This window comes from Tachypleus tridentatus, chromosome 3 (genome assembly GCF_004210375.1).
Source record: "Tachypleus tridentatus isolate NWPU-2018 chromosome 3, ASM421037v1, whole genome shotgun sequence".
Taxonomy (NCBI): Eukaryota; Metazoa; Arthropoda; class Merostomata; order Xiphosura; family Limulidae; genus Tachypleus; species Tachypleus tridentatus.
This window is the reverse complement of record NC_134827.1, coordinates 71,035,482-71,051,382: the sequence shown is the minus strand read 5'-3', so window position 1 is coordinate 71,051,382 and position 15,901 is coordinate 71,035,482. Positions and strand designations below refer to the sequence as shown.

At 32.2% G+C, this 15,901-nt stretch overlaps 1 protein-coding gene across 18 annotated transcripts in view; it reads left to right on the top strand.

The window, feature by feature from the left end:
* Positions 1–15,901, top strand: part of LOC143247124 (segment polarity protein dishevelled homolog DVL-3-like) — a 90,373-nt gene that overhangs the window by 24,356 nt on the left and 50,116 nt on the right. For 2 of the 18 annotated variants that reach the window (XM_076494659.1, XM_076494660.1), the window contains exon 5: positions 548–628. The exons of 14 other annotated variants lie outside the window; for them this stretch is intronic. In XM_076494659.1, coding sequence (XP_076350774.1) covers positions 548–628 — 81 coding nt within the window. Of the gene's footprint in view, positions 1–484; positions 629–13,054; positions 13,852–15,901 lie in introns of those variants that run through there. 2 more of the 18 variants (XM_076494658.1, XM_076494676.1) reach the window with 2 other exon arrangements.

Genomic DNA, 15,901 nt, shown 5'->3' with positions numbered 1-15,901 from the left:
CATCTTAGAGATATTTTGGAATTATAGGGCTATCATTGGTTGTAAAAATTTTTGAAAGCCTGATAATAGATGTTTTGCAAAGTTGTAACAAAGTTTAAATTTTGGTTGAATATTTAATGTAGTTTCACTACAGAAAAATTTTGCTTTACTAATCTCTTAACATTCTTTAAAGAGGTTACAAGTGTGGATATGGGTATCTAAATTTTCAGGAAGTATTTGACATGTTCTACATAACAGGCTGGTTAAAAAAAATGTGGGAGAGATAGACTTATTGGATAGATGGAAGAAAGAACTATTTAAAATCTTTATTAAATTTGCTTTTCCAAGCCCAGATACTGTCTTAAATATGTTAACGAAGTTTGTAAAAATTCTTAATTTAAAAATGTAAGAATATGAATTGTCAAGAAAATAGAGAAAGAAATTGCATCAAATTATAAATATTATATTTTCAAAACACAGTTACCTCTCTCTCTTTCTGTTATAGCTATTATTTGTTTGCCAGTGTATCTTCCTATGACCATCTTGGTATTTTTCTTACTTGTTCCAGTCTTTTATACCACACTCAAGTGCACATGGAAATACTTATCCCACAAAACTTTCCACCTACATCAATTAAGCCTCTATCCAGGTACTATATATATATGTGTGTGTGTGTGTGTGTATTTTGGTGAAATTAAATAATTACATCCAAATGTAGCCAAATAAGTGAACAAAATAATGAGGAAGGATTGCATTAAAAACTGCAAGTCCCAACCTCTGATTAATCATATTACAACCATAAATGTTTAAACCATAAGCAAAACACATTAAAATTAAACTAAATATGCTGCATATTTTAAGAAAAGATCCTAGGGTACAAGTTGTAGCATGGGATTATAAAATGTATCCTAGGTTTTGGAGATGATTGAAGAAGTAGGACTCATATTGGAGTGGGGATACACTGTCTGTCAGACTTAACCTCCATTTTTCTAGTCTCATATAAGATTAGAAATTTAAAAATTAGGAGAGCAAGATGTGGGTGCTCAAGCCCACAGTGTCCCACATCTATATCACCTTCCACTGCTTGCAGAAAGTTGTGAGAGGGTGACTGCTCTCCCAAGTTAAAATAAGAGTAAGAAAAAGATAAACATAAAAAAATAAATAAATAAAATGAAAATAAGAACTTGTACCCTTGGATCTTTTTAAAAATATGCAGCATATTTTGTTTATTTTAATGTTTTGTTTATGGTTTAAAAATTTATAGTTATATGTATATATTGAGAATTACAGGTCTATTAGTCTTTACATCACTGGTTATAAATGTTTTTAAAAGCCTGATAATAGATGCTTTGCACTGTGAACACACTATTATGAGTTTATGCAAATCATAATAATGAATAACTCGTTACTGCTGACACTATCTTACCAGTTGTCAAACCATCACATCCTGATTCTTCTTTCAGAAACAATCAAAAAGATTTCATTTTCAAGGCAGAGATTACAATTTCATATGTCGTCAGTCTGAGTATGTTTTACTTTTCATCTAGTCTCTCAGTTGGGCTCAGCTGTTTTCCATCTGGCTCAGTACTTTTGAATAGAGCAGATGATTCTCACTCTCCTCTTCTTTTTCCACTGCATAGATAGTTCTTTTTATTCTGGGAAGGTGGTTATCACTTGTATCCTTCATACCCTTGGGACAAGAACACAAGAGATCCTTTTAATGGTCTTTATGTGAATAAGAGGTTATAAACATTGATTTGGTGGATTCACCAATTTCCTTAGTCAGAATCATTCTGCTATCTCTAAGGGACGTTAAGTAGAGGCACTACCATATTATGGGTTCCTCTACCTCCACAATATCTAAATTTCCATCTTTTTGCAAACAGCTTGCTTCAGAGATGGTGTGTGTATACCTGCAGTCAGGAATTATAGGGTCTATACATATACAAAGAGGCTTCCTTACTCATTGTTTTAGTCTCGTTTTACTCTTCAAAAGACAGTGCCTTATTGTCTCAACTTATTAAGGAAATGTTTTCAGGCTTCATTGTGATAATTTTGTGGTGGTGACTTTTATTTCACAATCACTTGGTCTAGGATTCCTTGTTTTCAAATGTTGGACATTCTTTCTCAAGACCATTTCTATCTTATCATTCTACTAGCTTGCCATGTTTCACCAGTAATGCCTGCAATAGCAGATCAATTGTCTTGACCTGACCTGATTCTTCAGATAGAAGGGGTGCTGTATTGCAAGATTGGCTCTCATATTGCAACTCTTATTGTGTAACCCAACTCCTAATAATTTGATCTCCAGTACCTAATCTTCAAGCTTTGACAGAGGATGCATTCTGTCAGAACAGGGCAAGATTACAACCCTGGACCTTTCCTCTATTTCGTATTGTACTGAAGGTACTAATTATGATTTGTTCCAGCCTACTGTCAGATCCTCTTGATAGAACCAGCTTAGTTGCTACATCCTGGTTCCTTTTTCTGTGGTGCCTTCTAAAGTGTCCATCTCTTCTGTTTCCTCATAGAATATCTCAGCTATCCAGAAGTGCAAGCTACAGGCATAGAGGTTTTGAAGTCTTTTGCATGGCATCTGGATTTAATTTTAGAGTTGCAGTGTATTTAAGATTTTGCTTCATTCTAAAGTGACATTTCTCAATGGAAATCACACATTAATAATGTTGTAATAAGAGAAGGTTGAACCCATTTTAATTAGAAGTGGCAACCCCAACTAACTTATTTTTCACATAGATCTGGCTTTTCAGTAGAGACTTGGCATCTTCTATAATTGCCCTGTTTAAGGTGGCCTTATCAACTACTGTTCAGTTTTTGCAACTATATATTCCTTTCCTTGAGTCCCCAGTCATTTTTGGATTCCCTCAGTTTTTTACATCACTTATCCCAAATAATCATTCCAGTTATCTAACAGGAATGTTAAGGTTACATTACACATTCTTTCTCAACACCTGTTTGTGATTTGTACTGTTCACCAAAAGACCACGTTCTCAATCTCTCCATGTCTTCAGACCAGTTCTTCTTACCCAAGACATTGTAAGACAAAGAGGAGGATAAATCCTTATTACTGATTGATCTGATCATTACTTTTCTCTTCTATGTCCAGTCAGATTTTGATCATGGTCATTTTCATTGGAAATCTTGATCCTACTCTAATGCCTTTAGAGATGCTAAGCAATGATATTTTATTTTATGCTCTCTTTGAATTTGAGGAATCTTCTTCAAATTATGTATAATCAGATTTGTCACATGTGTATGCCATTTATGGCCTGAGTTAATTGCCTGCTGAAGGTCATTGTATATACTGTTATGTGAACCTCCCCCAATACTTTTATCTCTCATTATCTGTATGATCTGAAAGTCTCTTCATCTGAGAGTTTTCACCTACCTCCTGTAGCTATCTTAACTATTTTTGGTAGATTATAACAGAAAGATAAGTATTTTCATTACCTCCTATTCGTATGATCTCACTTTGTGGCAAATGTTGCCCAGGCAGATGTGCTTTTATCAAACCACTTCTGAACTTGCATCCAGTAATTCAATATACTTTATATAGGTTAAAACAGGCTCTATAGAAAGGAAGTGTTTCATAATACCATCTAGCAGCAGGTTTGATAGTACTACTGTACTGTGAAAGACTGACATTCATGGACTGTCATCAGTGAAGCATAATGGGATCCTGCCCATCTCTTTCAAGTCATTGGATTGAATAAATCAGAGCCAGTTTGCTTTTAAAAATTTAGGAAACTTGGTTATTGCACTGTTTCCATAGCATTATTTCTTGGGGCTCCCCATTGAACATTTACCAACCTGCCCTTAGATTCTAGTAGTGGAACTAGGGAGTCCTTACCTGGTTTAAAGTCACTGGGGTGGTAGACAGAGGCTGTGCAGGGCCTTATTTGTAATAGTATTTAAGATTTGACACACAACTATCCAGTTGGGGCATGTATGGCCCTTCTTTTTTATCAGCGTCAATTCAGTACATTTTTCATTAGATAGAGGGGCCACTGTCTCCTCGTTCTTTGTAATTTTGAACACAGAGTGGTCATCCTGGGTTCTTGGTTAATCATAGTTGTTCCACATCATCCTAATAATTCCAGGTACAAGTGGAAGATACCATTTTCACATAGTTGGAAAGTGAGGATAAGTTTTCATAATTCCAGATCTGATGAGTTCTGTTTCCTTTGGTAGAGGTAGGCATACATTATCCCGTGATTCCTAGCCTGGGATGTTGTCGTTTGTCCATTTTAATGTTGCTTACCTTCTTATTGTGATGCAAGTGACTTGAAATGCATCACTCTGTAGCTACAGGTTGGGATCTACACACACACGGACAGATGGAATAAAGGGGTCATGGTTCTTATATCCCACATTGGTGGCTAGTACATGGCATATAGTGATGATACCTCACATAAAATTCCACCTAAAATACAGGAATTATGCTCTACATGAAGAGCATACCTTTTCTGTACATAGGACGATTTCCCCACTGGGGTGTCAATCGACTATCGACACACCAAATATATTACCATTATTAACCTCTCCATATTAATAATGTAGGATTCTAGCTTATAAGTGGGAGAAAAGGTAAGTATGGTTTGGAAGTTAACATTTTTCTAAAGGGAAAAAGTATTTCCAATAATACTTATTTTCTTTCCCACTCTCCCCCTGTTCCTCTCCAGTAAGAGCTGATGCTATAGACTGTAGAGTGTCCCAAGATAAATACTGCCAAGTGCAGTTGAATGGGATATAAAAAAGACTGAAGCAAGCATGAAAAAAACAACAAAAAAACAAACCAGTGTTTAGGTAGGCATAGGAAGGGACCCTGGCAATTGAGTAATAGCTCTATACGTTTGAGAGGAGGTAAGTGCTATAAAAAACAGTTTCAATTTACAGAAATGTTAACCTTGAAGCCTGCAACCAGGGGCTTTAAAATACAGTAAAACAAACAAAGCTGGAAGTAGTGTCTATATTGTTTTCTCAATCTTCAAATTCATATTGATTTCATGTCTGTGGTACTTTTCAGTTTTGGAGCTTGAGAAAATGTAGATGTCATTTTCAGCCTTGTTTGTTTACTTTTTTTTTTAAGAGTCCCTAGTTGTAGCCTTGAAGACATAATCTTTGCAAGAAAGCATAGAAACATGTTCTGCCTAGTAGAACTTGTTTCTGTGCTTTTTGGTGATCTCTATTCCCCCCTTTTTTAAAATTAATAATTTTTACCAATCTTGTTTCTCAAGTTTTTTTTATGTCCAATTATGGAGAATACATGTTAAGATGCATACATACATGTTCAGTTGAATGTTACATGTTTTTAACAGTAGTTTACTGCTGTATTATTTTTGTTTTGTTTTTACACTCAACTGAACAATGATTATCACAGTTTAGATGGTTACACATATGAAGGATAAGGTTACATGCTTATTTATATCTTTTCCTTTTAGAGTGAATATGATTTTGAAAGAAAAGGTCTTAATAGTTATAGCAAACATACGAAGAAACTATAAGCACACACACAGGCATTTTGTATGCATGTTTTAGAAGTGTATATTTAGAAGATTAACAGTTACAGTGGATGTAAGGAAGAAGATATGAATGTACATTTTGAAATTATGTTTTATGCCAAAATTAATGCATGTGATAATATTTAATTAGCCCTGGTAAACTGAACTTTCTTTTGTACATTTTACTGGAACTTGTTTGGCTTCTAGTTGTAAGATGTATGGGATCCTGGCTATGACAGTGTGACCTGTGTGTAGTATTTTCTCATAAACATTTTTCTTTCTTCAGCTGACCACCATATTTAAAAAGCCTGCAATTGTAAAGTGTAGATTATCTGTACACATTCCATATTTTATTAGATGTGATTTATATGACTACATTATTCAGTACTCAGCTGCTGTTTAGATCAGGTTTAAAACCTATTTGATGTACAAATATTACTGTATAAAAATTTAAGATAGGCATTGTAATTGAGGATTAGAATGAAAAACTAAATAATTGATAATGAAAGGAGTAAAGGTCTTAAGACTTGTGACATTAATTCAGTCTGACTGAACTGCATTTATAAATCTCTGCTTTCTTCCATCCAAGCACTGGAGGTAATGTTTTTACAATTCTTTTAAATGGCACCTTGTTAAACGTTTTTTTGAAAATCTACATTCTTACCCTTATCTACATAAGCAGTAACCTTTTTGAAAAAGGTAAAAATATTTGTAAGAAAAATTGTTCCCCTAGTGAAACCATGTTGACTATCCAATAGAATTCTAAACTTTGTTAAATGACCTTGCAAAGCATCTTTTAACAGACTTTTTAAAACTTTTCCCATACTGACGTAAGACTAATGAGTCTGTGATTAATGTGACAATTTTTATCACCTCCTTTGAAAAGAGAAGTTAAATTAGCTAAATTCCAATCCTCTGGTACCTACCCACTATTCAAGAACTTATATAAAAAAAAAAAAGTAACAAGTAGCTCATATATCCAATCTTTAACCTCTTTCAAAACCCTTGGGGAAATATTATCTGAACCAGGAGTCTTATCGTTATTTAAACTTTTCAATTTTTTTCTTAACCAACTCAGAATTTAATGCAGTTATCTTATTTAATCTTATTATTTCCTTCTATCAATTGTTAAAGATGTGGAATACTGCTTAAATCTTCTTTGGTAAAAAATTGAGAAGAAAAAAATTTAATAACCCATTCATTTCATATTCATCAGAGGTTAGTCTTCCTTTATCATTCCTTAAAGGTCCTGTCCACATTCTAACATTTTATTTATGTTAAGGTATTTAATGGAATTCTTACTGTTAAATTTTACATTTCTAACCAACTTTTTCTGAAAAAATCCCTTTTGGTGTCCTACTTTGCTGTTTAACCAATTCCTTGATATTTTATAATCTAAGTTTCCTGTAATACCAATCAATTTAAATTTTGTAAACTCATTATGCTTTTCTTTACTTTTGTCTCTTACACTCTTTGTAAGCTAGCCTGGTTTTTTTACATGCAACTACCATTTTATTTCTATAAGGCATTTAAAAATGTATCTTTAAAAATTTTCTACATCTGATCAGTGTCTCTAAATAACTCAGCTGGGCAATTCACAATAGATAAGTCTTAAAAAAAATCAACTTTCAGGTTAACCTGAAGATGATCTAGGAAAGTCTAAATGTTCTGTTTTATTAGTAAAAATTTCTATACTCATACCAGCTATTCTAAGATACATTTTTATTTCAAGTGGGTTTCTCATCATCAAGAACTGAACCTATTACAGCAGTGATAACTTGCATCCTAATGTTCCCCAGTTTCCACCCTTTCAGTCATTTCTGTATTTGAAGCTAAAAGTCTAAAATAACGTTGTTTTTTAGTAGGTTCCTTGACTAATTTGTGAAAAAAGCCGTATTGAATAGATTCCAGAAACCTTTCTTCCACTTGTCGACAGGATTTCTCAAAAGTGGCAGAATGAATTGGATGAAAGTCTGTATACATTTGGACTATGACCAAACTTAGAAATGATTAGCTTTTGGAGGGTCAAAGTCACATAAATTAAAAAAAAAAAATTATTATTATCTCTTAATATGGGGACTGATTTTTCCCCTCATTTCTGCTCTCTAATTTACTTGTTGATAATGACAGACGTATTTGTTCTGTTTGCTTGTTTTATCACACACTCTTGTATGTAGTAATGGAAATAATATGGAAAACTCTAAAGTGATACACGTACAGGAGTTATGAACACATAGTAATAGCAGTTATATTGTGAATGTATTAAAGACACAAACTGTTAATACAGAAAGTGCAAAGAAAAGGTTGTTCTCTACGATACTATTCTGTACATGATTTTTGCTTTATTCAGAATATTACACTTTGTTCATATTGCCATACAAAGTATGATTGGGGAATATTGCTCCAAGTGTCCTTTATTAGTTTTCACAATTCATCTAAGTTGTTTGATCACCTTTAGAATTTCAGTTTGTACATGAGCCCATATAGCCTCAAGAATGTATTGAGAATTGTTTTTTGGACAATTCATAGTTGTACATGTTCCATCAGTCTCTTCATTGTCAAGATATCACTTCAACACATTTGCTGTATGCATGGGATTATTTTCCAGTTCTAAAATTATCCTTTCTGAGTGAGTCATTATTCAAGAAATGGCAAGATTAGTAAAACTTTGTTTGTACTTCTCAGCAGTTTGGGTGACATCAGTGTTTTGGGTAGATCACTAACACCATAGCTTAGAGTTTGCCCAAATTTATATGATTTGTTGCAGATGTTGTACACTGTCTTTGATATGATTATCTTTTGTCTAAAATTGTTATTGTTTTTTATCAAACAATTCTAACTTGGATTCATCTGTGAAAGGTACATGTCTCCATCTTTTTGTATTGTGTTGTTTGTGTTTTGATGATCATATCAGTATTTTGATTGCATTACTTTTTTTCAGCAGTAGTTTTCAAATAGTTATACATCCATTGAAACCACTTCATGGTAATGTATTTCATACTGATTTTGAGGTAAGAGTCAAACTTATATTTACATCAAGAAGATTGACAAAATTTTTAATTAATGTTCATTGTCTTGTAAAGAACACAAACCCAAGATACTTGATATAAGTTTTGGACATGTTTGGTTTTCTGTTTTGACCAGTTTTATGTAACTTCTTCAGTCTTAACATAAATTTTTACTTGTATCTTTGACCAGCCAAAACTTTTCTTTGCATATGCTTGTCATAGGTATTTCAGTTCTCAGGACAGACTGGCTACTCTTTTATATATATGTAGATTATTTGAATGGCAGCCAATCATGTAGTGGACTGTGACAATTTGATATCCATATAAATGTAATTCATTTGCACATGACAAAGGAGACATTCATGTAGTATTTATCTTGTTGGCCCTTGTTCCTCGTTATATCCATAATTACTTGCAGTAATGTTTATATTTGGTATACTCATAATGCTATGAAATAAAAACAGTAACATTAAACAATTAAATAACAGAATATTGTAGCTGAAATGTGTAACAAGGTTTGTGACTCTAAGTATTTCCAGTAAAATTATGTGTTTTAGTAATTTTTTCCAGTGTCCTTCTCCATCTCCATTTTTTATATCTATTTTATGCTTCAGTAAACATAGTTTAGGGTAACATTTTTATTAATCTTTTATAACTTTTATCTTTGTTGTATACCCACTCTTCTATGACTAATAATAAAAAATTGTGCTAAACTGACAATTTTCAAATAAATGTCAGTTGGTTAGATAGGTAACCTTTTATATTCTTTGGGCCACTGTAAATTCATTTATTGAACTGTATCATCATTACTGTTTAAGTATGTGACAGAGTTCTCAATAACTTGGAATCCAAAATATTTGACTCCTAGATTTCCAAGTTCATGCATAGAAATTACATCATAGGGTATATTCACTCACAGAAATGTCAGTTCACACAAGTTACAAAAAAAGAGAAAAAAATACATTAATCTTAGTGCTCTAACATGCTTACTGTCTAAAGTCATCACTGATATTATACTTATTCATGTTTTGAAGTGAGCAGTAGTATATGTGTGTATTACAAATTAGCTTGACTATATTCATATTAACAGTAACAGTTTTCATGCATTCCATATGATTTCCTGTCTGTGTAGATTCCTCAGTCATGCAACTATTATTGAAATGATAGAACATTATCTCATTGATTTGAGTTCTTACAGTAAACTATCAGGTGATCTATTAAGTGGTAATTTTTTATTAGTTTGTTGAAAACAAATGGTAAAAAAAGCCCCTGAAGTTAGACACTTTTTTTTTAAATAGATTTTTGTCTTGCATCACCCACAGTTGGCTAGCTCAATTACTACAATAATGGTAACTGGAAACTGCAATTTTGTACATGGTGTACATTTAAGTGTATTGCTACTGTCTAAAAGGATAGTAGACTTCAGAGCATGTGCTACTTATATTTGTTAGGATTAGAGGAAAATATGGATACCATGGGTATGAAGTTAGGCATTGTTTTGTATTAAACAAAAAAAAAAGCAGAATGCTATTTCCACATATTTTCAACACTGTATCATAAATTCATGCTTATTTATTGTTGCAGTTCAGGAAAAAATATAGAATATATAGGATAAGTAGATATTTTTAAGTAGATCAGTTTTTGCTAAACATTTTTACACTGCATGGTACAATATTATCAAAATGTTTTTCACATATTCAATCAAATCAAGTAATATGTTACATTCATTTTTACAAATATGCAGTTTATCTTTTGTTTTTAAGCATATTTACTTTTCATAAATCCCTATGCTTTTCATAGCTTATAGGTCCAATAACATTTTAGTGAAAATACAATACTGCAGTAATAGTTTTAGGTGATTTACAAACAACATACCAAATCTGTGATTTTAATAACTTTTAATACTTAATTATAGAATTATCACTCATTATGAACAGCATATGTGTAAATTATTCATTTTCATTATAAATTATCAGTACAGTACTAGAATATTAGTTGTAAGTCATTTATAAACACCTTGCCAAATCATCATTTTTAATAACATTTAATAGTTAATTGTTCTTCTGTAATATGAACTACCAAAATTCAAATTAATAAATAATACATTTTGAATTAAATAAAGGAGTTTATTTTTGCTCTACAGTAATATTTAGGTATTTTAAAGCTCTAAATTCTTATGTAGTGAAAGAAAACTTTTTTTGATGTGTGTAAAATTGCATGCTTTTAATAAACATTATTTACAATATAAAAAATGTTTCTCAGTTTCCAAACTTTGTGTATAATGCATTATCTACTAATATTGTAGTATCTGCAGAACACCATGTGCATGTGTTACTTTTTTTTTAAATGTCACATTTTAGTTTTTCATCAATGTTGACTGATAATTATGCACACTTTCAAAGAAAGTATTTAGTACTTGTAAGAATTTTGAAATGAGCAAGTGAACATTCATAAAATTTTCTCATTAGTTGTCATAACATATAAAAGCATTGGTACATGAGATGTATGAACACCTGCACATTAAGCTATTTCTCTTAAAGAGGAAACTTGTTACTTATTGGAATCAAATGAGAGATATTTTTGTATGTTTTTTTGAATTCATCTCACCATTCCAACATCATATTTATTCTTTTCAATTTTTTATTGCTTATTTCCTATAAGGCCACTTATATTAACACAGCAATAATCAGTGTTAATGAGTGGCAGTTACTATGAAGGCAGTAATTTAACCAGTGTGATAAATTGTGTTGAAGTTAGTACACTATAATGCTTCTGCATTCTCCATGTTAAAATGCAGCATTTTGGTGTGTAAATCATTGCAATGACTTCAAGTATTGGTGAGCTAGCCCTTCTGAAGTCAGAATCTCAACAATCAGTAGAATATTTGGGAGTGCTACTCACAGGGTCTCTATTTTAACTTTGTTGTTTTGGCTAAACTGAGGGTCTTAATAGCTTTTAAAAACCTCAAAACCATTAGTTAGTTGCTTATTAAAGCTACTTAGATTGTTATAAGAGAGATTTAATACTGTGAAAAGCAACATATTTTTTACCACCCCATCTTTACATATCAATCACTACCCTGTTAGCAATGCCCTTCTGTGTGGATTCCTGTACATGGTGAAAGTACCTCCCAGAGAATGTTTTGTTCTTTCAGCTTGCCTCCTCTGGGATCTAAACATCCACCCAAGTGTTTACCTGCATTGCAACCTCTGAAGGTAGGAGAGGATCCTGCTGGTTGAGGGGTCCAACCCTAATGTACCACTTTGGCCTTGAATTCCTATAAATGGGTGGCCCTGGTGTGCTCCCCCCTTCCCTCTAGGGTCAATCTGCTGGTTCATTTGGGCTAGGGTCAACTAAGTGCTAGTGTTGAACATTCTCAATGGCTGTTGTGGACATTGTGTCTGATGCTGGTGTTTGGGTATATTGCTCACAAAACTCTGGTGTTGCTGTATAATGTCCTTGTTTGGCATTGTAGTGCATTCCCTCATAGGGTTTCATGGTGTGTAGGGTTAGTGGGCACTGTAATATTTCTTCTTTATTATGGATCCTCCAAATAAAAATAAAATAGTGTAAAACAGAACATCTTGAAGATTTTGAACAGCAATCTTCAACTTCTTTAACAACTGCACCTTATTTTCTGATATTTTAAATGCTATTTAAGTTTTTAAGTCAAAATTGGACTTTGTTTTGTTTTAATATGATTCCTTTTTATGAGTTTCAATAACTTTATTTTTAATTTTTTACTGTTGTTTGCTGCAGATAGCATAGTTGCTTTGCACCATAAAATGCCAAACAACCTGTTAGCAATGTAAAGGATTTATTTGAGAAATAATTATTTAAAAAATGTAAATGATGTAGTTCCCGCAAATTAATTGAAAATAAAACATGCTGTAATAAAGAAATTACATTACTTGGAAGCAACGTGCATTAAATTACCCACTAAGGCTTATTAGCATAGTAATGAGAAGTGAAACTCAACTGTCTTTTAGTATGTTTTATGCATTTATTACAATTACTATGAAGTGGTCTTTTGCATGGTATTGTTCCAAATTAGTATCCAATTTTTTACCTGGTTATATTGTTTTGCAACATTAAAAGAAAAGTTGTGAATTTTTTATGGTTGATCATTTGAGGTAAAAACAGATTGTTTCCCTATTCCTCATGACTTATAGAAGCTGCAATGCAATCACAGTTTATTTATATATAATGGACTGTAAAATGTTTTAATATTATTATTTTAAATGCTACAAAGTAAAATTTAAGAGTAAAATTATATGTCATATTTTTATTCTGCTACCTTAATAAAATTGTTAATATGGCATTACAATTTGTAAGTATTAATTTATTGGTCTTCTTGTTTACTGAACATGAACTACTACATTTCACAAGGTGCTAATTTGAAGGCTTGTAAAAAAATTGTTTCTGTAAGTGGAGGGGATAAGTTAGCAAATTAGAATAATGGCTAAATAAAAGAAAGCAAAGCGTTATTACAAATAGAGCTCAGTCAAACTGGTTTAATGTCACAGGGCTTAGTCTTAGGACCTGTGCTATTTTTGATTTATATCAAAGACATTGATGAAAATCAGTACTTAAATTTGTTAATGATATCAAGGACTTGGGTTTGTTACATGTGAGGATGTTCCTGATTTACAAAAGGATGTAGATCATTTAGTTTGAACACAGTACTCCAAGTGTGGTTTAATTCAAACCCATATGCCATTTATTTGCTAATTTTGGGCTCATTACATCAGGAAGGGCATTGTTGGAAAGGGTTCAGAGAAAGGTAACTCTTGAAAAAAAGAAAAGTCTTGGGGGTGGAGTCTAATTGAGGTGTTTATGATTTTAAAGGGAATTGGTAGTCTTGATGCATTGTCTTTTTACATTTAACAGTGAAAATAGTAGGATTAAGGGGAAGACTTAAAATTTTGCAGAGTAGGAATAATCTTCTGCTAAAACAGTTTAATTTACTTAACAGGGTAGTTAGGCTTTGGAATGGCTGCTTTAAGATGTTGTAGAAGCAATAAATTAGTCAGTTTAAGAAAAAGCTTGATAATGATATAAATGATTAAGACTGGCTATAAGATTTTTTTAAATTGATTTAGTTTAGAGGATGGAACAGTATGTTTCGTGTTTTCAAAAATTGTGTGTTATTTTTTTATTCATTACATGGTTACAAGAGCTGACATGAATAAGTGGATAAAGAATATTGGTTTATGATTGTTGACCCTGTGATCAGGAATTTGCCATTTCCAGACATGACCGTGCCTATTACAACTTCTAGCAGGACAGAAATTCAGGAATGTTAGAGATGTTGTGTGACAAAACATGTACACACTATGGAAAGAGTAAATTTATAGTTCATTTAACACCTATTTAAAAAGTTACAGAAATTGTAAATTACATTGTGATACAAAATATAAACAAACTTCACACCTTATTCAGCATTAAATAAATCAGTTATACAGTTATGAGATAGAAATATAATGCAATGCAAAAAAATAGATTTACATTTTATTTAACATTGAAATAGCTTTAGAGTTGCCTCATAATACTAATTTATTTAGCTGAACAAACTACAATTGTTGAAAAATATTATAAAAAAATCATAATAGCATTATTTTTATAACTAAGTTAATTATGTTTTTATTTTTTTATCTAAATATTTGATGCTCTGATCTGAAGAGCATTTTTTTTTAGTTAAAAAATATTTTATCTCCACCTTACTGAACTTAATGTGGGTAATTTTATTTGACTTTAAATTTGTTCCAAGTTTCTTTTTTATTTAAAGTGTAATGTTCTGGCTTCTTCCTGGTATTTCAGTTACACATACCCCTGAGTGGCACACTGGTATGTCTGCAAACTTAGGAGTGCTAGAAATTGTGTTTTGATATCTGTGGTGGGCAGAGAACAGATAGATCATGTTGTAGTTTTGTATTTGATTCAAAGAAACAAAAAATCATTTATTCGTTAGGAAACCATATAAGAATAGAAAAAAAACTTTTGTCCTGTTGTGATACTGTTTTTTTTCTTCATTTTATTCTTAGTTATTTAACATTTCTCCTGTCTTCTGTTACTTCATTTTAAGATTCTTATTTTTCTTAAATCTTATAAAACCTGAAAACAATTTTCCAAAACATAATTACCATTTGCTGACACTATAGATATTCTTTGTCCTTCAACATTTCAGTTTTGCCCATCTAAGATTTTTTCTCTCTTATTCCAGTCTTTTATGTCTCACTCATATGCCTTTGGTGATATCCTCTTTACCTACATCAACATGCCCTCTATTCTCATTCAGATAATGTTAATGATTTTTCTTGTCAAAGCATTTAGATGAAGGTTTCTCTATAAATATGCTGCCACAATTCACATACTTGATTGTGATTCTAATGTCACCTGGTGGTTTTTGCTATAACTGATATTTAAAGTTGTTATTTAAAAACTACCAATGCATTTTTTTTATAAGCATGTACTTGCAGGTTATTGTTTCTAGCATAAAGGCTGATCCTTTCTCCTCTGTTCCACCTCTAATGTCTAGTGTATCTCAAACATACCTTCTCAGTAGATACTGCTCATGATAGGATCCACCATGAAAAGGACACACATATTTGTTTCAAAGGATTCTGAGGTGGCTTTTCATATGATCCAGCATAGTCTGGAGAGAATCTGGACTTTCATTTTCTGGTGCTTTCATGTATTAGGTCATATTCTCACAAGGCCAACTTGGGTCAGCCATTTACTGCTCCTTTTTTTCAGTTACTCAATAGGGTTTGTCAGGTATTAGGGTTTCCTCTAGCTTCATAGAAATCTACTCATTCCTTGATGACAGAAAGGGTTGAGGGTGATTTTTTTTTCATTTTTCCACCTTCACCAGATATTGTTGTTCATGTTGTCAGATTTGCTGCTCAATTATGCAAAGGATAGCTATGCCTCATTCCCTATGTTTTTCTGAACAGCTTGCTTTGGATTACGAGTGCCAGGAGGATAAATAATTAGATTTTCAAAAACTTGAACCACCTTTGGATATGTGTGGCTTCAGACTTTGAACAGACCAAAATTTTCTTGAATTCATTTGACCCTCACTTCTGTCTTGAAGTATTTATCTTTTTTATACATTTTGTTGAAATCTTACCATCATTTCTCACAGCAATTTGAGAATGAATTTGGTCCTTTCGTGACTTCTACCAATTTATCGGCTTCTACTCTTTTATGGTTTCCTTGCTTGTTGGGATTTAATGGTTAGAGATGCCTTGTTGAACAGAGCTCATGTACCTGCTGTATAGCCATCTGTGAGTTGTACGAGGCTTCTTTTCTTCATTCCTTCACATTCATGGGTATCCCAAAGGCACTGGAATCTTCAATTTATGTTGCCCATTTGGATTATTCCTTTGATTA